The sequence below is a fragment of the Sparus aurata genome, chromosome 16 (genome assembly GCF_900880675.1).
Source record: "Sparus aurata chromosome 16, fSpaAur1.1, whole genome shotgun sequence".
Taxonomy (NCBI): domain Eukaryota; kingdom Metazoa; phylum Chordata; class Actinopteri; order Spariformes; family Sparidae; genus Sparus; species Sparus aurata.
In genome coordinates this window covers 22,503,879-22,528,162 of record NC_044202.1, presented here as the reverse complement: position 1 = coordinate 22,528,162, position 24,284 = coordinate 22,503,879, and the positions used below count along the sequence as shown (strand labels likewise).

Sequence of the window (24,284 nt, the reverse complement as noted above, 5' to 3'; positions counted from 1 at the left end):
AGAGACTCTCATCTCAGGATGGCTTTTAGTCTGCCTTTCTGACAGCTTCACTGAATAAAAAACTGCAGGCAGATTGAGCCGGACTTGTTACCGTTACTGAGGAGAGCTCAGAGATGACTTTTAAACTTCTGGGATTAAAAAGGTGATTTATCTTCACTCCTGTTGATCAGCCTCCGCCTCCTCCTCCTCCTCCCATTCACACTGCACTTTCAAGGTGTGCCTCTGATCCCCTGGTGAAGGTAGTATCAGAGCCTCATGAGGAAAAAAATACTGCAGTTACAAGTGGAGAAGTGTCTGTCAACGTGTCTGTCATCCTGTCTGTCCTCCCGTCTGTCATCCTGTCTGTCCTCCTGTTCCATCCAAATAAAAACGTAGAACTTTAACCCATCCGTGTCTTTATCACCTTCCACTATTGTGCTGTTGTAGTTACTGTCTTGAAAATAATCATTGCGACGGTCAGCCCTCCCGACCGAGACGTTCCCCAAAACAACAGCCTCCCTTCCCCGCAAGTGACAGAGTCAGACAGTGTACGTTTTACTGATGGCGATTATGTTACTATGTCATTTAGAGTGAAAGAGGATGCATGGTGGGTCAGGATCTCAATCACAACACATTATAACAGCATGTTTAGATTAAAAGGTGGAAATCTGGTCAAACACGTTTAGAAAAAAAAAACACACGCATGTCAACGTCATGACGTGTACCATCACACCACTCTTGGTTCTGCAGCGCCACTGTGTGTGACACACTTTAAGCCAACGCTGCCTGGTTCAGTGTGAACAAACAAAGGCGCCGTAAAGGTGAGCCTTCACTGCAGCAATGATGCAGAGTTTCTGTGTGAAAAGGGCTACAAACACCAAGCGACCAAAGGAATGCACCTGACTTGCACAAAGTAATACATTTCTCTGGGTTTACATTGAGGGACACACATCTCGACACAGGTCATGCTGTTTTTAGACATTTCTGTGTAGAACTCCTCCATAACGTTCTGCACTAATTACAATTGCACTCTCTTTTACATTTTAGTCTTTAAATGATCTTATAAAATAATTATTTTATCATTATCATACTACTGCCTGTAAAGAGAGCAAACTTAACCACAGCCAAATTCCTTGTTTTAGTACACATACTTGGCCAGTTAGGCTGATTCTGATTCTGAATTAATTTAGAGCTCAGAAGTACCTCTCCTGCATCTCCTCTGAATGCCACTACAATTAAACACGGATGACGCACATTCTTGTGCCGTCATATAAACATCTAACACTGCCACAGAAGCATATCAAAACATCAAAATCAGTGATTTTACAATGCAACCCATGACGGCCAATACACGCAGACATTAAACAACCAGCTACCTTGGTGTAAACTGCATGGCAAAATTGTTGACAGGGGCATTTTGTCTCATGGTGTTTATCAGCACAACCACTCAAACATAGTTACATAACAGATTTTGGCACATTTTGTCTAATTCAAACATTTATGGATTGGCCGAGGCTGTGTCAGAGTGAAGAGGGCAACATGTTCACTGTTCCTGTATTTCCTAATGTAACATACTCATCTAATTACACCAAAGTCATTTCTTTAACACACACTCGGACACAAGCGCACACACGTGTCTTCGAATCCAAAATAAATCAATCAATCACACACACACACACACACGGCACTGTGGAGTGTGCGGTAGACGTAAAAGACCAATGTTCTGTTTCTGATAATAACGGAACAATTGCCTTGCCTCCAGCAGGCTCTAAAAGGCTGTCACAACAACTAGTTTGAGAGCAAACCCTGCGCTCTACACTAACAGCAGCATTAACAGCTGCATCAGGAGTATGGCTTGTTTATGAAATTAAATAAGGACAGAATGTCAGGCATATCCACTTCTGCTTCAGTTGCCCTTTTTTTCTGCTCTCTGCAAGGCACACACAGGAACAAGCAAGTGCTCTTACCTTCAGAGAGCGAGGCAACAAACTGTGAGCCTGCCATAAAGCAGACTCCGCGTCTAACAATCTATCTATAAACCCAAAGAAACGCAGGAAATTATGAATTAAATATGCACAAAATAGAAAGAATTAATGTCACTTTACAGGATCTCAGCTATGCATGAATCATCCAGGAGTGCACAGACACTTTTATGTGATCGTTCAACGGATGATTTTCATCACTGACATCTTTCTTTCTTTGCAGACCTCCATGAGCGCCTGCAGTGGTTCTAGAAACTTAATTTAAAATCATCAACAATTTTTGGTGATGGAACAGATGTTCCCCGTTTTTTTTTTTTACATGAGACTCTTTTAAAGTATGAGGGCCGGATATCATTTCAATATTTCATTGTTCTCACCTGGATAATACCAAAATCCAACCTATTCAAATTAAATGTCTATTCTGACTCACCTCCTTGCCGAGGTCTTCTCTGATGACCTGCTTGATCTCCTCCATGCTGCTCTGAGGAGCTCGGCTGTGGAGCACCTTCAGTGTGGACGTGTACTCCTCAGGCAGCAGGTAGTCCAGGGCACCGAGGTGCTGACCCACCTTGATGAAAGTACCCCGGTTGGCACAGCACAAGTCTCGAAGACGCTCCGCTGACCGCCGATGCACCTACAGGTGATGGAACAGAGAAAAGAAACAAGGATAGAAAAAGTCAGAAACAGGAAACAGAGTGTAAAGAACTGCTGAGAAAGGCTGAGAGCTCGATCAACGTGGATTATTATCTTCAACGCATGATATGATGATATGTGGCAATGATGGTTTTTTAAACCACGGTTTACATTTTCACTTGCAATGTCTCTGGTGGTCTCTGAGGTGAAGGGCATGTCAGAGTCCTCTGCTCTAGAAGTATCTGTACACTGGGATAATAATACTGATCATTTTACCCACTGTGGTAACCCTCTATGAGACCCAGGCCTTGAGTGATTGTATTATTTTATGTCGTCTGCGTTTCAGTTAAATCAAAAGTATGGTCATCTCATTAACTCCATGTGGTCCAGTAGAGCACATGGACAGTTGACACACAATTTTAAAAAAGGTACACTTTCATCTAAAATGTGTTTTTCTTCTGGAGCCTTTTGTGAGGAGCCAGTAAGAAAAGTTCCAAGTTATTAAAATACAAAATAAAATATCCCAGTTAAATAAACACAAGGTCAAAATCATTGCTAACTTAAACACAAGTTCAATTACGAAATGTTCACAATACAAGGAAATCAAAATGAAAATGAGCAATAAGAACAGAGGTACAAAATATAACGACAAAGAGTGTGTGTGTGTGTGTGTGTGTGTGTGTGTGTGTGTGGAGGGGGGGTAAAGGGGGGTGGTCCCGTCCCGTCTGTCCCATTTGAACCAGCTGGAAGTGATAATGCTTATAGAGAGCTCCTCTCCTGAGACCAGTGCAAATAAAAAGCCGTGAAATTAGCTCCCCTTAACCTCTGTAACCCCCACCACACACACTATGAATACACACTAGCACACACACATACACACACACACACACACACACACACACACACACAAACATACACACACAGCAAGCTCCCACAGGACTATTTGACATGAGTGTCATCTGGGCTATAATGACAAAAGCAATGACAGAAACAAGTCGAGAGATTACCAGATGAGCTTCTGCTTGAAAATGCACTTGGAACAATTTCATATGAAAACTGTCATGACACCATCAGAACCTCCTCCTCAGTTCCGATTTTATGAACAAATAATTATTTTGGGTTCCTTATTTTTGAAGTCTTTATCAAAATACGAAGTGTCACTTTTATAGCCTTAAACAAAAAACACAAATTACACTATTTTAAGTCAATCCTAATATTTGAAGGATGATTAAGAAAAAATAATGCTTTTTTTGTATCAAAGTTAAATGGGGAAAACAATTACAAAGTAATTGTGATCATTTCAAATTAGACTGAACAAATACATCAGTTAAATCGTTATCATTCATTCCATTTTGACTGGGTTGAGCACTGACGGTCATTGTATACAAAATCTGTTCAATTCATCATGAAATTCTAGAAAAAATGCTGAAATTAAAAGAAAAGGCAAATAATAAACACTATTTCTCATACTGTTTGACTCCGTCTTTTAAATAATTTGTTTTATTTCGGCTGTTTGCGACTCTGTAAGGACACTCCCACACAGAGTTACAAGCCTTCCAACTCCCCTCCAGTGAGTTAGAACTGAAGAAGCCTCTCGGATGAGAGGTGAAACGACTTCAACAAACTGAAACAAGTCCAGTTGCCTACGATACAGCACTTTGATTCCTGATTTGATCCCCATCAGGGATCATGTGGGCTGTGCTAAGAAAACCAGTCTGCATCAGGAAGCAGACAAAAAGTTAAACTTGATCGATTCTGTCAAGAGGAGCAGTTAAAAATTAATAAAGAGGACGACCAGAAGCTTGTGGATGGATATCAGAAGCACCTAACTGAGGTTAAAATTGAGAGACATTGAATCACATATTAAATATTTTTCATCCAGCAGATTTGGTCACATTTTCTGAAGACTTAATAACTGAACCAAACTTCATGAATGTTTTTTGTGACAAAGTAGTTTGTGTTCCAACAGTTCATCACAGAAACATGAGAGCTGTAGAAATCATTGATCTGAAGACTGACATGATGAACATGCTCTTTACAAGTGGATGGAGACTTTTGACCACGACTGTTAGTCTTTATCATTACCATTCAGATTATTACATAAGGCCCTACAAACTTGTCATCAAAGCACTTGCTACAGGCCATGTTGTCAAGTACTTACTTAAATCATACTATTCATTTTAAAAGAGAGCTAGTAGCCAACAACCAACTTAAATCTCTGACTAGTTACAACGTTTGACATTTGATTTGAAACTCACTTCATCGGATTTCATGCCGTCATCGGATCATGATGCAATATTTTGCTGCGCTAATAAATAATTCTGAATATTGTAAAACGGCAATATAACAGTTGGCTGCGCTGAACATCACAGGGTTTCACACGACTTTGTGTACATTTGCCATCTCAGTCACAAGGAGGTCCAAGTAGATGATGCAACAAGGGTATTATATCATGAAATCCAGATGAACTATGCAAACTCAGATTCTAGAAAACAGGTCAAAAATTCTACCAATGAACAGATGTTTAAAATAAAAAGCGAGAAATTACACGAGATATGTATGGAAGTAATCTAATTAATAGTGGGTAATTATAGGCACAAAATGCCAGTGTGAGGGCTATCAATCAATGAGCAATGATACATCTTTAAATCAATACGTGAAACCCTAATCAGAAAAAAAAATTATTATCATTACTATTATTATTAACCTCTGTTTCTTATCTTTCAGTTTGAAAAGGCAGAATGTTCAGCCTGTTGACTGCTGCTGTAGTCTCAGGCCTTGTCCGGACAGTGTTTCTCTGTTATTGTTCCCAAAATATCTCTTTCTGCCAGTCAAGACAAAAGCTGACAACAAAGTCTCTGAATATGTATAGGAAGGATTTTTATGAGTGAACAAAAGAAAAGGGAAGGTGATCATAGGGACAGGCCCTCAGTCTCAAGGCTGATATACTCCTCTGTCATGCAGGTGAAAGCTGTGTTAAACACTGATTCGTCATGCACATGTTTTCACAATGTATCGATGAAAAAAAGCCTCACTAATTAATTGTCTGATCAGTAAATCGGTGATCTCAGTTCAGAACAACAGCCTGCGCCTTAAAACAACCAGCTCACCTGAAGTCATGTCAGAGCTATTTCTGTCTGAGTGCGTTCGGAAGCCGATTTTGGGAACAGATCAGAATAAAATTCTGGCACCGGTTTGCCCACGGCTCGAAGCCTAATCATCAGATTCATCATCACTCCTCTCTGCGCTCTCTTCCAGTAATCAGCATGGTTTGTCCGATGGAGGCGGGCTCGCAGCTAGAGCATGACATCACCATGGCAATGCTGCTCGCTGACAGCCTGAGGGCTACGCTGCTCTGGGATAGGCTGACGCTGGCCTCCACCCCCCATCTCCACACATGCGGCATCCAATCAAATGGACCGTTAGTGAATTAGACACACGGGTTAATTTGTGGGACAACACAGAGACACAGGAGCTCGGTGCAGAAGGCCTCCGGGTATCTCCACACTCATCCTCTTCACACAGTTGGCAAGGACAGTAAATAAAAAGCTGGAGGGGTGTGTGTGTGTGTGTGTGTGTGTGTGTGTGTGTGTGTGTGTGTGTGTGTGTGTGTTTGTGTGTACACTCTGATGGGTGGTGTGTAATGGATGGCAGAGGGTGAAAGAAGAAGGGAGCGAAGGCTCGTAAGAGAGTAAGAGAGGAGAAAGACAGAAGAAGGTGGAGTGAGTAAACAGACAGTAAGGAGTGGAGGAAGAAAGAAAAGCTGTGAAGGACGGAAAGAAGCAACCTTGAAATGCTTTCATTGTGTGACGTAACTGGATTAACTTTTGACCTGCAGCAGTTTCCCCCAGTTCATTTTCATGCTAAAATGGTAGTTTTCACTTCAGCTTGTAGAATTTCAGAATTGTCTGATCAAAAACTCTGTAAACATAAACTAGGAAGGCAAGGAGAAGGTTACTCAGATGTGCAGGCCTCCATAGAGGTAGAAAAGAATAAAAAGGGGTTCTACTTTCAGGCCCTCGTAATACTAGCAGAGCGCCCTTTGCTTTAGACTGATAACATGTTTTGTCGTGGATATTGATTGGCAGCAGGTAGGACCACTAACACTGGTCGTTTTAGCAGCACAGCTACCAGTATCTGTCCATAAGGAAATGCACCTCTATCAATCACCCTGGCGCTGAAACTAGCCTACGTTGTTCTCCGAGGCTGCTTACAGTGAGAGGACGCCACTGGAGCTAGCTACCAGCAACCACTGGTTAGCAGCAGGTAGCTCTGGTGGTCGTTCTTTTCAAACATCCTTGGATGCATCATAAAAATTTGTGCAGCGTTTATTTGAACAAAAGATGGTGTGTCCATCCCACAGTGCAGGATGATTCATCTACTTTTAAAAAATAATTTTCCAGCAAATTACAAACTCTACAATACAAAGAATACCAACAAAGTTACCTTTTTTGTAGTTGTTGGGGCCGATACTGGCATATAGGTGAGATGCCAGGCAAGACATATGTGAAATAAACACTTATGTATTGATTTTGACTTCATGGGAACTTTTAGCTGTGTTCATATTATTGGACAAATGTAAGTGGTCTGCTGCAGACGTCCTGCGCTGTAACAAAAATGAAAATTTATGAGCGCAGCCACTGGCTGAAGGATAATGACTGCGCTGCAATTAAAGGTGGAGGACAAATGAATAAAGTTGGTCTTTGAGCGCATCCATACAGTAACAAATCATCATCACTGAGACAAGACAAACAAAAAGTTCAGCCTTCTGTTTCAGATGTCAGCTTTGTGACACAACGCAATCAGAGTCTCTGTAGAGATCCAACTGTTGTTATCATTCAAATGGTACTGTAGATTTTTCACTGGCAGAAATGATAATGATCAGTTATAAAAAAGCAGTTATAGCACTTTTACACTGAAATTAGTGTGTACACAGATTTATTTCAGCTAATAATCAGCTAAGAACTCTGTTCACATTGCCAGTAGATGAGTTTGCCTTTTCTGTTTTTTCCCCTCATGTGTCCATCGTCATCATGAACACACAGCAGATAATTTACCTCATCGGGGCGGCTGTGGCTCAGGGGTAGAGCCAGCATCTTGTTATCAGAAGGTCATTGGTTCAATTCCCCTGGTTTACATTACAGAGTGCCCTTGGGCAAGATACTGAGCCCCAAACTGCTCCTGATGTGCTGGTCGGCACCATGTATGGCAGCCACCACCATCAGTATATGAATGTATGTATGAATTACTGTAAGTCGCTTTGGACTGTCTGATAAATGCCCCAAATATAAATGCAAATTTGCATCTTACTCCCACTGAACCCTGGAACATGCTATCTACAACCAACTGTCGTATCTTTCACAAGACAACCTCCTTGACTCTAATCGGTGTATTAGTATTAATTGGTCAGGCTTCAGGACTGCTCACTTCACTGAGATTGAGTCACTCAGTGCCGTCAGAGCCTCGTCCCTCTCATCAGTCCTCATTCTCCTCGACTTATCACCAAATCCTCCTCTCCACTCTGGTTGAACTTTGCATCGCAGACTCTGCTCTAACCTGGTTCACATCATACCTGACAAATCACACCATTCAGTTCACATGGAATGGCTCCTTGTCCAAACCCTGTTTTCTGGGAAACTGGTGTCCATCAAGGCTCAGTATTAGGACTGCTTCTGTTTCCACTATGCACTAGATCACTAGGCTCTGAAATCACATCGCATGGATTCTCTTACCACTGTATGCAGATGACACCCAACTGTTAGTTTCCATCCTCGGATATCCACGTTGCAATGCGCATCTCGGAATGTCTGGCAGACATCTCTGCTTGGACAGCTGCGCATCACCTCCAACTCAACCTTAGTGAAACTGAACTGCTCTTAATCCCGGGGAAAAACTGCCCTTGCACGGACCTGTCAGTCACTGGCGAGGCCTTCACAGTATTGCCTTCGTTGTCTGCGAGGAACCTGGCGTAATCCTTGGCGGCAGACTGTCCTGCACCCCCAACATCACTGCTGTGGCCCGATCCTGCAGATTTGCCCAATCAGTAGGATCCGGTCTGTCCTCACAAAGGATGCAACACAACTCCTGGTCTAAGCGCTGGTCATCTTCCGCCTGGACTGCTGCAACTGCAGCATCCAGAACACTGCAGTGTGCCTCGTTTTAATCAACCCAAATTTTCCCATGTGACCCCCCTCCTCTCAAATATCAATATTTGCCTTGTCATCAGACTGAGGTGTATTATTTGGCGTTGTTTGATACAAACCTCTACTTACCTGTGAGAAGCTTAACCCTGTAAGGGAGCGTACTGTGAATATTTATTTATGTTTTCCTGTATTTACCTTTTGGTTTTGATTTATAGAATCATGATGAAAGAATCTATCTATCTATCTATCTATCTATCTATCTTGGTAGATAGATATGGTAACTGAAGGTATTATCCTACCATTACATACTCAATAAATAGTTAACAGCTTTTTGATCCTTGTGTTTGATTGGCATAAGTTTTCATTTACTTTACAGTAGTTCTGCTTTCTGGGAAGAATAAAATAAAGGTGGACGCCTCTGTTGGTGAGTTGAGAGATAACATCCAACCATCGCCAACTAGACCAACAAAATCCGTCAGTGCAGGTCGTCTTTACTTATATTGTGCTTTAATGCAGCTGATTCAAAATCTGGCCTCCCTCATTTACATTAGGTTTTTGTTTTTTTTGTCAAAACGGAATGACGAAAAGATAGCCAAGGGATTTAATCACAGCTCAAATGTCATCCAAGCTGCTGTGCTGCAGCGGTAATCAAATCATTATTTTATAATCACAAAGAAATACAGGCTAATGACAACAGCTTCTTGATCTGTTACACTGACATTTAAAATGAGTTATTGCTGATGAAGTTAAAGATGACGGAGGGTGTCTTCACTTCACTGCCACACAGCACTCGACTGATTCTGTTCAACCTGCTCAGTCGTCTCCTGCTCTCTGTGATCACTGACACTGTGTTCATACAGCCAGTTCACTGTACTGTCCATTTATACATTCCTCTGGTTTTGGTATCAGACGACGGAGGGAATAAATATATTATGCAGAAGTTATTTTTTTCTATGTAAATTTCTATAAAAGCTGTCTTGGCAACGTCTTATAGAGCACACAAACATATTTAATGTGCTGTCAATTTATTTTTTTATTCGGCATATTTCCCAAGTAACATTTTGCCTGCTGATATTTTCATCTTCTGGACAACTACACGAGATACCAGCAACAAGCCGATGTACGCCGCCATCGTAACCCATGTGATTAACATCATCTGTCCAGAGCCGGCCTTCATGGATCAGAACTCATTCCTGCATCCAACAACACGGTCCCAACCGCTTCTCTAGGGCGAGTGGAGAGTTGTGTGATGATGATTACATGAATTAAAAATCAATTATTGATACAAATATCACCTGCCACTTTAACTGTTTGAGGTCTTCTATTGCCAAGGCTAAGATCTGAATAAACATCAAGTCTTTTCAAAACATTTTGGTATATTATCAGCAGGTATGATCCAAAAATATCCTACTGCTTTTTTCGATAAGCCCTACGGTTTAGATGAGGGCTGTTTCAAAGCGGTGCTTGGCTTCTTGTTCTTTTGGTTTCTTTTTTACTTGGTCTCTCTTTACGTATGTAATTAAAGCTCTGGCCCTCGGGTCAGTTCCCTGCAGTGCAGGTCGCTGGACAGCCTTTCGATGCCATTAGGCACAGATGGCAAATTGTTTTTTAGGAATCACTCCTCCCTCTTCATTCTCTGATTCTGAGAAAAACAGACAACTCTACCAAATGCTAATGAAATGCTTTTCAAGTAGACAACCTAATGACAATCTTTTTCACTTTATTAAAATATTGTTTAATAATTCTAAACAAATCTAATCAATCTACATCATCTACATAGCATCACAGGGTTGTGCAACATTTACTTGACAAGATCTAATTCTCAATAAAGCATGATGTCAGCAAGTGAAGGCCTACAGCAGCTCAAATGTGTGTAAAATTAAAAATGTTGTTCTAACTGTTAAACCTTTGATTTATATTCAACAAACACTTATATAAGTGTGATGTTAGCTCAAACGTTGTTTTGTAAAAGGCAGCGCAGAGATGATAAAGGAGGGAAGGAAATTGAGATAAAGATCTGTCATAATTTAATAGAATTTAAAAGGTGTAGAGAAGTGATGTAGTAAATCAATTCCATTAGATTAAGAGACTCACAAGAGATGGATTATAAAAAGACAGGTCCAGCCCTGAGCAGGAGAGGCCCACATATTCAAGTGTGTGCTCCTGTATGGCTCAAGTCACAAAAACATTGGAGCCAACTGTTCCCATAATTCAACAGGATAGCATCTTTCATTATGCCCTGAGTCAGGGTGCTGGGTGGAGTCATACACTGGACTTGAGGCTCACTTCCTGTTTGCCACCAAGAATTAAGAATGATTTATTTGTAACTTATGTTATGTGAGTCAGTTCATGTGCGTAAACAACACAACTTCTGTTAATGGAAGTGAAGTGCTTCCGTCGCAGAGGTTACGTGACATGAGTCAGGTCAGTTACACAACTAGGTGACCTAACATAGATATTCATCTACAGTCTGAATGAAATAGAGCCCGATCGTCTGAGCCGGTGTGTTTTGGGATTTTCAGATTTCTTTAGTCGATTGATATTGATACGGAGGTGAAGGTGTGAGTGTGTTGGGTGCAGCTGGACAGCAGACAGCAGGTCCTATACTGGGAGCTCAGCTGCAGTAATTGATTTCTGCTGCCACACCAGGGCTAAATGACTGGGATTAGTGGACTATGAACAAGGCCTATTTATTATTGGGATGCTCATGATTAGGTCGTTACTCAGCTCACTGAGGCACATCTCGCCGCCTGTCACAGGGGAGAGGGGGAACAGTGTGTTGATGTGTGTGTTTGTGTACAGATTTAAGCCCGCGCACTCAATAGGCCTCGTCTACAATGTATTATAGCAGCGACGCCTGAGGAGTTAGCAAAGCCATTCACAAGAAATCCTCCAGCATTTAATACAACGATACAGAATGTATAGTATCTAAATAGACTGAGGCTCAGCGCCGGTCCCTCTGCTGCTCCACGTATTAAAAATGTCATTTATTTTAACACAGCCCAACAGCAATACAACAAGGTGGGCAAAATACAAGCCGTTTGTTATCTTTTTACAGCCGAGAGTAGACGTAAGCCCTCACTGGGCCTTTTTCTCTCACTGTGATATGAGAGGAATAGAAAAAAAATATGGGAGTCAATGTCAAATGAGGGGGGAAAAAAAAAACGAAAGCAGGATGAGAGAAAGAGGTGGTGGTGTTGTGGGGGGAGCCACAGTTAATTTCATGCTCTGCATTTTATTGTCATGCCTCAGTAATTGTTCCTCGGTGCCACATGAGCAGCCGAGACACCGTGCCACAAGCCAGTGGATACTCAGGATCAGTCAGGATCAGCAGAGCCGCTGTTCACATAAGTACACACACACACACACACACACAGCAGTGTAGTGTGTGATTGTTAGACATCTGGCCAATCGGCTGCTTTAATGTAAGTGACATCAAATCATTACACAAGTTCAACATAAAATCTGTAGGCCGATAGTTTTCTTAATTCAAAATATATTTCTTCATGTGCAAATTATTAGAGATGCACACACACCTTTTTCTCACAATACAAATTCAGATGTCTTAAAGGTGTAATCTGTGAAATCTGGACAGACTTCATTTATTGCTGCTGTGTGCTAGCTATGCTCGACTGTAGCTAACTCCTGTCAGTTTATTAGCCCATGGCTAGGTTAGCTGCAGAGCCGGTGGCAGCCCCTCGAGGATTGGACGAGAAGAATCTGCAGGTGGAGTCGGGAGGGACGTGGAGCGGGAGAGGAGCTTGACTGTGGAGCTAACTTCTTGTGAAACAAATGTGATTACAGAACAGGACAGGCTAGGGCTAGCTGACTAGCATGCTAACTTCAGTGGATATCTCTGCAACACATGCAGAAGTCGTAGATATGATGTCAACTTCAGTCAGCAGCAGAAATGGTGGACGTCAGAGGGAGAACCTGAGGACGCTTTCTCAATAAACTATGATCCAGTTTCACCGAGACAGGCAGAGGGCGCGTGACGGAGTGCTGTAAAGGTTTTTCTTCTTCTCTGCGGGATCTCGACTCTCCCCGTTTCACTTGTTGCTTTAAAGTTAGATGTTCTCATGCGCCTGGGTATTCTGTATCTGATTACAATTAAAGAAAAAGTGTGTATATCAGCGCATATATTGATCGGAACGTTTTACCACCCAATATAAGTATCGGCCCCGCAGCGGGAGTCGGTCAGGCTATATTCAGACAAACACTCTTGGCACTTTTCACACAGAGAAACTCTAATGGCAGAGACTTGACACCTGCTGCAGTTTATAATCCATCATATTGGACAGTCCACAGACGGAGCCCATTACAACACGTCAAATCAATTCTGGACTCTACGGCTTTCCTCCAGTGCACACCGACTCTTTTATAATGATTCGGTTTACACAACTTACACATACCACACATTCAAAGGTTCCCCCGGGAAAGAGAGGGAAAACTGAGCAAAAAGTACTTTTTCCAATCCAGCCAGTTTTCTTGTAAAGGTTCTGCAAGCGAGGAGGCACACCCGACACCTTCACCAACCTCCACAACCCAAAGATATTTCGTTCACAATGATATGAGACGGAGCAAACAGGAAACAGAAAATGTGTGGTAATAATCCCCAATAACTGACTCATACCGTTCATTATCAGGCGAACAGTGAGCTATGTTTAGTTAATCACATAACTATTTTAATTACTTCTGCACTGCAACAAGTAAGACATGACTATTGTATTGGAAACTACTGAAGAGGTCTCACATCATCAACACACTCTTCCTGCTCTTTAATTCACCCTCCCGTAGCAGATAAGCTGGCCTACTTTTTTATTATGGGAGCCTTAACAAATGTAAATCTGGTGATTCCACTAACCTTTGAAATTGAAAAAGCCACCCAGAGGCCTGTTTTGTCACACATTTTGGAATAATTATCTTCAAACATTATAATTCTCCACCCAAACACCAGGCTGAGGCCGACTCCTCACTGTCGGCTCGTTTTCTCTCCAATAATATGTGAAGTTCCGCCGGCTGCTGCCGGTCTGAAAGTCTGCAGACTGACGCCCGAGCTCCCGTGAGCATGTTAAAGATTTCGTGCAGCGGCGTGCAGCGTTTGCCTGCTGCAGCAGTAACATTCATGTTGGAGTGGACACAGTGTCGGCTTGTCGCTGACGCTGTGAAAAAGATTAACACGCTGTAGTGATTACTGGACTTAACTTTCAAATGACTTGTTTAGTTGTACTTGCACTGGAGCCTAAGAGCTACCATACTCCACTTCTACAGTTTGGTCTAGCATACATGGAAACTGAAGATCAATATGTTGACCATAGCTGTCGCTGAAGGAGCTGCCCAGTGCCGCGATGGTGACCTGCAGGGGGCAGGACTCCTTCCCCAGCAGCGATGACATGAGATGACATGTGTGGGAGTTTGTCAGTGTAGTTCCGCACAAAACTGGGAGCAAGACTGAGTGTCGCCCCCGTATCCAGATCTAAATGACCATTACCCTCAGTGTACCACAGTGACACCAGAGGCCTACGTCACCACTCCTTCAGAGGCGCACTGCATAACTTAAACGGATAGTCTGGGTCTTTTGATGTGGGGTTGTGTGAGGTACTTATCCCCAGTCAGTGTGTTACCGTCAGCTCTCTCCCCCCCCGTGTGGAGAAGCAGCGTGCAGCACTGACAGGGAAGCAGAGCATTTTACTGCTAACAGGCACCGACAGGAAGATGTATTTCAGCCACCTTTAAGAAGGCTCTTTTTGGCGCTTTTACATTGACGTCAGACGGCCCTTTTGGTTCAGCACTACATTCCCTACAACCATACAAGCACAGCTGTACCTGCTGCGCACTTCAGTATGCAGAAGATCAGTTCTCAGGTCAGATGTTCAGTGGCTGTCTGAGGCAAAGCACCAAAAATGTTCAATATCCATCACAATTCTCTCTCACAGAAACTGATTTTTTTTAGATTACATCTGGTCTATTCAGCTTCAGCAACAACACTTTCGGTTTTTTAGTTGCTGGCTGTTGAGATTTGGGCCACACTTTGTTTTTAGTCTTAAAAAAAAAAAAAAGAACACTTCCAGAGAGTATTTTATGTTGAAGCTGAAAATAAAAGCAACTGTGTTTTGTTTTTTTTATCTATGACACATCGTGTTTGAGAGGCCTCTCTCTGACAAACATAAAACATTCAAATCTAACGCTTGAAGGCTCGTGCCAGCTGCCGTTTGACTCCTCCGCCCCGGGTGGCACAGAGAGCAGCGGCGATGGGGAATTTGAGTATCCGTGCTGCTGCTGGAGATCCGCTTGTCAGCGATGATCTAACCACAGCAGGCAGCTGGGCAGCAAATGTTAAACGCTCCCTCCTCTCCATATCCCTCAAGGATTTTCCCACCTCAGACTTGTTTGGCTGATAAGCTGCTGTCACGAGCTCGCCAAGGTCAGCAGTTATCTAGCCCCACCCCAGTATTTACATAGTGAGTCCCTCAGAAGAGCTGGAGGGGTGGTGGTGGTGGTGGTGGTGGTGGTGGGCACTTATCTTGTGTTCGGTACCCTCCCCTACTCCTGTGGGAGAACAGCAGTGCTGCCACACTGAAGGACGCGGTCAGTGCTGACATCTGCTGGTGGGAAACTGAAGTGCATCCTGTCTCATATTTAATCTGTGGAATGGTGGATGTGCGTGTGAAAACTGATTACTGTACAAATTACTGATTAAATATTGTATTTTGAGTTTCAGTTGTAATGTTTCCTCAGGACATTCACTTACACTTCCTTGTCTTATTCCATGTTAAACGTATCGTTTTAAGCTTCAGTGTATCTTGTGTCCAGACACCCGAGAGACAGAAAACTGAAGAAGGCATGTGGCTGATAAATGTTCAGTGAAGACTGGGTGGGGTTATTTTGAACTGTATAGCTTCACCAAAGAAACGAAATCTGTTGAGCATACTCATTTTTCTGCTTACATCACTGCTGCGTGTGCTTTGAGAGTAAATCAATCAATCAATCAGTGTGCCATATAAGTTCATATTGTGGTGTGTGACGAACAGCGCAGCCTCTGAAGCCCATGCTGGTCAGTTACTTTCACGATCTCTGTACTGTGTCACTGTGCTGAATAAGTGTGTTTAACTCTGGCTACATGCACAGGCTTTGTACCACAACAAAGCATCCATCTTTAGACTCAATCATTTATAGCTTCAGTGAATTAATATTAAATTGGTCTTTAATTGATCAGCTCATAAAAAACCTCAACTCAAACTGTGGTAAGTTTCCTCTCCAAGCTACTGTTTCTCTTCACAAAGCAGTCATAAATGAGGTCTGGGGAGGAACCACAGGAACCACAGTATAATGTTTAGAAATGTAATAGCTGTCTGCGTGTTGATGTCCAAACTGATGCATCACCAACCCAAACACTGTTGCAGAACCAACCCTCACAGCAAAGTGCCCATCAGCAGGAAGATCCATCCTGCCGCCCTGCAAGAGCTGCTCAGGAATGGCCCTACGAACATGACAAAGCACTGAAGGAGCCTTCAAATTCTCCACCAGATCAGATTAAGCATCTGTGGGACAACTTGGCTCTCCATAGAGGCATGGACACAGGACCTCTGCCGGGTTCCTGTGTTGTCTGGCACCAGGATATTGGTGGCGGATCCTTTGAACCCTCTGAGGTAGGGCCTCCACGGAGGGCGTGGCAATTACTACATTAAGACTTAAAAAGGGGCAGGGGAAGCATATCAGAGGCCTTTTTGGGTCCAGGATTCTGGACATGATCTGTAGTGAGCCTGTGGAAATGAACCAAACCAAAATGCAGGGCATCCCAAGAGACCCAACAGAGGTAGAAACCCAACAGTAGCAGACGCTCCACCAATAATTTCTGCAAGTATTTGGTATATTGAAAAAAAAGGCCTGAGACAAACAGAAGAACAGGACATTATCCAGCAACACTTTCATCCATCCATTTTCTGGAATCTACAGTGCCTGAAGCTAGGTGGCAGCTGACTAGGCAAGGTAGTCCAGATGTCCCTCTCACTTGCAACAGATTTCAGATCCCTCTAGGGAATCTTGAGGGTTTCCTACCAAAAGGGACATGCCCAGAAAACGTCCAAAGGGAAGCTCCCAGGAGTCATCCTGATCTGATGCACAAACAACAAGAGGCTCTACTCAACTCCCAACAACAGCCACATTACTACAGACGCTGCAGCCTGTCAATCCCATCCCTCTATTTGACCCACACCCCAAGTTACTTGAACACTACATGGGGCAGCAACTTACTCCCAACCTTAAAGCCTGAAACACACCGGACCAACCGTTGGCCGGCTGAAGAGTTTGGGGAGACTCGGACGAGTTCAGGAACAAATCTGTTCGGTGTGTTAAGCTGCGTTGGAAGCTTTTGGAACCGCGTGGACAGCGTCTGCTCCGATTCAAATTGTGAAGTCGGAGAACGTTGGCTGTTGGCCGTCTGAGTCATTGGATACTCGACTCAGCGTGGTTTGTGGGAGGGGCGGAATTCTGTGTGCGCCACTGAACTCTATGGCGTGCGCTTTGTTTTTCTATGCACTCCATTCCATCATTTCCTGTTTTCATGTTTTCGATTACCGGCACCCGATGTTAAGGAGACTTATTGCATCTCGCACAAGTGCGAATGTACGCTACTGTGTAATTGGCAGCTGTCGAGGAGGTATGTTTCAGTGCAACTTTTCTGCTGAACGGGTCAGACAAGAGGCAACGGAGTGGTCGGATAAAGGCAGTTGGCTGTTGGTTTGAGTCTGGGCGGTGTGTGGGGGCCTTTAGGCTCATTAGAACCAAAAGTTCTGAAGCTGCGATTTGTTTCAAGATGGGAAAGCATGTGAGAGAAGTGAAAATTAGATTAGGCAAATTTAAAGAAGCCGTACCAAAGTGATCATAAGATCTCATAACTCACTGGACTGTACGTGTTTTTGCAGTTCTGTATCCGGATGTACTGAAGTTTGAGCCAAGTGTTTCTGGACTATCTCAGAGGCGGCGCTGAACTCTCCAACCACACACTCTGTGGGTAAGTGAGTCAGCAAAATGATGGATATGCAAAACACAGAAGAAGTTATTGTCACAACAGCTGATGGTGAGAAGTCACGAATCACCATGAGCAGTGCCTTTGATTTCCCTCCCCACGGTGCCGTCACATCACTCCGACAACCTCAGACACATTCACTGTAACAGGGGTAAGAGACGACTCTTTAACTGTAACCTCGGGGAGGTGCAGAGAGAGTATTTGCATGATACTGTGCAGATGTGTTGAGTGAATCAGTGTTTTGTTCTCCGTTTCATCTTAGCCATGAAAAGCCACCTTCAAAATGGCTGCTTCCCCAAATCAGCTTTATGCTCCTGCCTCTTTCTCATGCAGCCGAGGAGGCAAAGGGATCGTTAGACATCAGTATCTGTTTGTCCCCGCTGTCACCATTTCATCTTCTCCCCCTCCTTCTCCCCCTCATTCTCCTCTTTTCACTCCTTCCCCTGAAATAACCTTGCGACTGGTAGTGTACTCTGAACTCCTCATGAGGCTGCTTTCAACGTCCCGCACAATCAAAGACTCTATCTCTTTTGTCTGCTATCACAGCATCCGCCCAAAACACTGAGGTCTCACTGAAGTTAATCAGGGCGTCATTTAACAAACAGTGCTGAACTGGGTTTTGTGAACAACTGGGAGGAGGCTGCATAACATGTAAATGTATGATGGGAACGTTGGTGTAGAGATGCAACCAACCTCAGGAAAGTTAACACCGATTGGTTTGTATCTGATAGAATAGTAGTAGTATCTGAGAAAAATACTGAAAAATATAATGAATATATGAATATAATAAATATTTGGAGAAAACTTCATTTTCAACTTAAGGCTATGTTCAATAAAAGACAGAAAAAACGACCAAAGGTGCTCAAATTTAAACTGGCAATGTGTATGATGTCACGGTGTCTCTAGATTCCCACAGACAAATGTCATGTCAAAAGGCATGTCTGACATAATGCAACCAACCACTCCCTTCTTCGCGTTGTGCATATGAGCAGAAACCATCTCCGTATCTATGGATTAACGGTATACGTGCGGCAAATCAAACGAAACACTGGGCAAAAAATAGGTGTGTAGCAGCTTTTATCTGATAAAGCATACTGCATTGTGCTGTTTACATGACCACCTGAACAGTCAGGTAGCCATGCTCACTGTTTTCCTCGGCCACTATCCCCAGGTACTGGTGGAACAACTGGTACAACTGTGGAAACTCGAAGGTTAAGAAAGGATGTGAAGAGGGAGAGTGACAGTAACTGAGGTAAAACCAGAGTTAACAGTCAGGCATTCACTCGATGGAGAGTGTTGTGTCAAAGTCTGTTCCTGTTTCAGACGGTTTAAAATCGAGTACCTAACAAAACCTGCGTACTCTGCCTTTTCACAGCACTGAGATCAGGGTTTCTGGGTCAAATTGGGATTCGTACAGTACTTTTTGTGTTATGAACAGCAGGCAGGCTTCTCATAGTAGAGTTTGTGACAGTGGTGCCAACAGCAATAACGCAAGGAAACGCAAGGAGGGGGGAAATTATAAAGTTGTCCATTTCCACTTAAAGTTACTTCTCAGCAGGCTGAGGGCGTCATTCATGTGAGTTAAGTAAACGCCATTAAATTGTTGGTGTGACTTGTAATGAGATGCTGATAGTGTAGAAACCTGAAATCCCCGGGAGGGAGAGAGAAGGAGGGAGAAAAAGTGTGAAAGACAGGAGAGGAGAGGCGTTTAGGATTCGGCTCAGAGATAAGGACCTATCTCCATAACCCCGCGCTCTCTCGTGTTGTTGGTCTTGTTTGGTTTGTATTGATGTGCATTTTAATTTCTCATCTAATCTGGGCCATCAACACAGGACCGGAGAGGCTGTCTGAGGATACAAAAACTGAGGAAAACTGAGAGTCTGCAAGAGATATTTCATTCAGCGCGCCACTGAGACATAATACTGAAGTTCAGTGATAGAATTAAAGAAACAACGCTGATGTTAAAGCAGATCAACCAGGTAGTGGACAGGGCTTGTAGCATCTGGACATAACATACCCCCAAATACACTCCACCAATTCACATTATCTATCCACCCAACTGTGTGCAGTCATTGTCCTTTCAAAGGACACGGCACATGCAGCGCACACATCAACCCCGTTCTTACTTGTTATCCAGTGTCTGCTACACATGCAACACAGGAGTTTAATGTAGTGTGGAGCCACGGCGTCGCAGCACAACTTTAACTAGCTTCACAGGACAAAAAGCAGTCCATCTGTTCCCTCATTGCAGGGCATGTTCCTCTCCTCATTTGGCAGACTTGAGTGTGCTCCCATGCTTGTTCTGTGATACACTCTAATTGGCTGTGAATGGCCCCTCAGTTCACTCAGGGCAGCCTTTGATGAGCCTGGAAGACTGGCTGCTTAAGTGGCTTTTGAGCGAAGCTGAGGCTGAAAGCAGCTTGGCCACTCTGCCGAGAGACGAACGCGGAGATGTTCGCGGAGAGGACGACGGGGAAGATGAGACGCGGAAACAAGAGCTCATTAACCGCAGTCAGATGTTCCCCCGGCGCCAAGAAACAAACACACAGATCGAGGTCAGAGGGCGCCGACGCGGTGACTCCATCCGACACAAAGGATGTGAGTATTGTGTCATTTCAAAAGGTGCAATATGTAACATCCCTGTGAGAATTTTAGGTTAAAACACTCAAAACGGATCTAAAATGATCAACAGAATGTGAGGAAATATACGTTTTGATGTTGTCAGAGATGTCTATGTTTTGTTGTGCAGACAAATCGACTGAAGCAAGAGCGCCGACCAGCTCGCCCCAGCACGTCCCGTCTGATCCGACAACTTCGTAGCTCAAATGGAAGACAGCTCAGTCCTCCTCCCTGCAGTTACAGCTGGGAAATATGTGTAACCTGCAACCTCGCAACGTACCACAAGCTCTCTTAGCTTCTTATGTCTAATAAATAAACAAAATATGCTCACAAAATGTCAATAAAAGGCAAAAATTCTGATCGAATTTTCCTTATTTAACAAATTTGAGGCTAAGATGAGCCGTAAAAGACATCTCATCCACGACTTCAGATCCCTGACTTCACTGCTGGTGATGACCACTCCCTCTCTCGCTTCACACCCTTCCTGTCCCCGCCTCCACATCACCTCCTGACTGTATTACCTGTTGTCAGACTGGCCTCCTCGGAGTCTGTGTGCTTTCACCGATCCAGATGTGTTGCGCTGCCGAGCCAAGTTCTGTTAACCCGGGGAGTTACACCAACAGTCCGCCATCGCGCCAAGCCTGAGGAGAGGGCGGGGCCACTACCTGCACAGCTAACTGGGCTAACTAGCAAACAGCAACTAGCAGCTACAGCCATAGATAGCTACAGCAGAGTATAGAGAGCGGTATGTGGTTATTCTTGTGATATGCTGCCACCTATTTGTTTGGAGTGACCTTTGACAGGTGGCCAGCTCTTACACAGTGCACCTTTAAAGTCTCTTCTTGGACCTGCTGTATGAGTCAGTCAGCAGCTAACAGCGTCCTGCTCTCTCAAACTGGTTCAGTATAATGTAATCCAACCCGACAGTCCTGCAGTAAATCCCACTGTGATGAAGATTCTCATGTTCAGTTTTGACTCAGTAATCATGCCATATACTCAGTTTCAAATTCTATTCCCCATCACACCTCTGTATCACATTACTCAGTGATGTGTTTCTGCTCAACAGGTTCGGCTAACAAGGTTAGCCTGGAAAAACACACAGCGGTGAGGAAGAGAACATATAAATAATATCATATTCTAATCGTATCATAGCGCATTTGGGGTATTGGCAAAAACTGTGTCCAAACAGCTGATGTAATATCACATCCTGATGAAACTGGTGATTTACACCCTGAGCAAATACCATTAACACATCAGTACAACAGTTACTATTAACTACTAAGGCCTTGGTTACACATGTAAATTGACTAGCGTAACACATAACTGGTCATCATGGTATCCATCACATGTTTAGAACTGGAAACACTTCCCTGTCAGTGGTAGAAAATTACGCTGCAGGAAAAATCAGCAGCATAAAGACACAAGGTGAGTGCAGAGCTACAGAGCTACTGTGCTGCCGCCACCGCTGCCGCCCGCCACCACCGCCACCGCCTCACCTCTATGACTTCATAATAATTAGGAGACGAGCCTCCTCTCTGTATTAAATCAGCACCATGCATTAATTCTAATCAGCACGTGTAGCCAAGCTTGACCAGCTGGGCCCGAGGGGCTGTACCGACTGTCTGTGTCTGTGTGTCTCTGTGTGTGTGTGTGTGTGTGTGTGTGTGTGTGTGTGTGTGTGTGTGTGTGTGTGTGTGTGTGTGTGTGTTCATCACATACACAAGGCCAGCCATGCTGAACCATGCTCCTCAAGGTTCACAGCAGCCCTCTTGCTGCAGCAGAACTCTCTGTGCACCTCTTGTCGGAGCAGGTGGTCTCTGACCTTTCCAACAGCAGCCTCCTGAACGCACCTGGCTGAGCTGCTCCTGGCCAGATCACTCAGTGCATATCAGCTGACATTTACTGTTATTACCTTTATCATGCTAGAGGGATTTCCCCTACAAATATGATCCTGTTTGGCGGCTTTGACTGCGAATATTGGTACAAACCGATGTCCAGGACACGACCATCCCCTGCTGTCAGATACACGACTTATTCTACTGCTCGTTCATCACTCTGACTTCATACCAGAGCTGCATTTCAGCTGTATTAATTATTCAATCAAAGCACTGCTGCTGCTTCACATTATGAATTTTATACAGAGGTCTGTACTCAACATATCCAACACTATTTGATAAACAGGAAAGATTGGAACTAGGGCTGTCAAACGATTAATTTTTTTAATCACGATTAATCGCATTTTGTCCATAGTTAACTCGCGATTAATCGCAATTTAATCGCAATTTTTTGGGCACATTTTTTTCTGTTCTAAATGTACCTTAATATATTTTTTTCATGTTCTTAATACTTTTAACAACATAAGAAAGGGCAAATATGCTTGCTTTATGAAAATGTATATTCAACACTTTAAATCATGCAGGAAAAGAAAAGGCTCAAAAAATATCCCCTCACCCTAAATGGGATCAGAACATGGTGATGTCTGCTTTTGGCGAGGGGCGGTGGGCTCTCTGCATCTCCTAAGTGTTTGGTTTGCAAATGATATTTGAGACTCGACGTACTTCATTGGTAACTCATTTCATGTCGACAGTACGTGTAGATAACTTTTGTCTTATCGACCGAACCATCTGGCAGTGTTTTGAAAGTGAATTTGCCGTTCATAAGTCCTTTCTCCATTTCCTTTCACTTTCGCTTTTCAGTCTTGTGACCGTGTTTTTCCCGAACGCCAACCCTGCTTCTTCTTCTTCTGGTTCCCTTTCTTATTCTTCTGCCACCCTCTGGAACTACAGATGCCATCGACGGCCATAAATCAAACAATGCGCATTTCTTTTTTTTTTTTAATACCGAGTGTTAATCGTGCGTTAAAAAAATGAACGGCGTTAAGAGGATGTTGCATTAACGTGTTAACTTTGACAGCCCTAATTGGAACAAGAAGAAATGTCAGCGGTGGGATGTGTCAGAATTGCTTTTTCTTTAACTCATCATCGACATGAACAAATCTTCAACCACCCCTGTGGAAAATAAAGTGAATATGTACCTTGGACTTGAGGGCCCAGTACTCCTCTGTGCCGTACTCCACATGTTTGAAAGCAGTCAGATAGTCGTAGCTGATGAGGGCCGTCTGGAGACAAACAGAGCAATGACATGAAAAAGAACTGAAGAGTCACCAGGTAGACTTTTCTACTAGACAAACAAGCGGTACATGAGCTTAAGCAAATGTTTTAAAAAACCATATGTGGTGTGTCAGGCCCCATGGTGCAAAAAGTTCAAATGTCAAACGAAAGCTTCCAGACAAAAAACAAACATCCTCTAAAATGTCCATGTGCATCAAATCCACAGTCCCCACATCAGGACAGTCAGGGCAGAAGTGTGCAGTAACTCACCGTGAACGCAGCTCTCCCGAAGCGTATGACGCTCAGGTCATTGAGGTCCAGCTGTCTGTTGTAGAGGTAGAACCCAGAGGAGGCGAACACTGCTGTGGCCAGGGAGGAGACCTTGAGGAGTCGACCAGCCATCAGAGGCACTGTGGGAGGAGGAGGACATACGTGAGCAACGCGTTCTCGCAGACCGTCGGCTCACAAAGTGACGGAGGTGGTGAAGAAGGTGCGATGTGCGGAAATCATCTGAAAGCAAGCAGAGCTGCAACGATCAGTCGAGAGAAATAATCATTTTTTTTATAAAAGATTCACAGTTTTCCGCCACATATTATTATTACAGTTTCTACATGTGACTATTCCTCGTCGGGCACCACTTACATTTAACTTCATATCATTTTTTTTCCTTTTCCACATATTCTCCACACATCTGTTAGAGCGCAGTCAGAGGGACTCTGAGATTGAAACATTTCTTTGCCATCGACTGTTTCACTTTAATTGTGGTGTGCATGACAATAAAAGAACTGGA

At 43.5% G+C, this 24,284-nt stretch overlaps 1 protein-coding gene across 2 annotated transcripts in view; it reads right to left on the bottom strand.

The window, feature by feature from the left end:
* The window catches only part of adck1 (aarF domain containing kinase 1), a 63,374-nt gene that overhangs the window by 36,425 nt on the left and 2,665 nt on the right, over positions 1 to 24,284 (bottom strand). The window contains exons 2-4 of one of the 2 annotated variants that reach the window (XM_030392243.1): positions 23,765 to 24,004; positions 23,419 to 23,502; positions 2,392 to 2,595 (exon numbers count right to left, since the gene is read on the bottom strand). In XM_030392243.1, the coding sequence (XP_030248103.1) occupies positions 2,392 to 2,595; positions 23,419 to 23,502; positions 23,765 to 23,896 (420 nt within the window). In that variant the 5' untranslated portion in view covers positions 23,897 to 24,004. The remainder of the gene's footprint in view (positions 1 to 2,391; positions 2,596 to 23,418; positions 23,503 to 23,764; positions 24,005 to 24,284) is intronic. The other variant, XM_030392242.1, reaches the window with a different exon arrangement.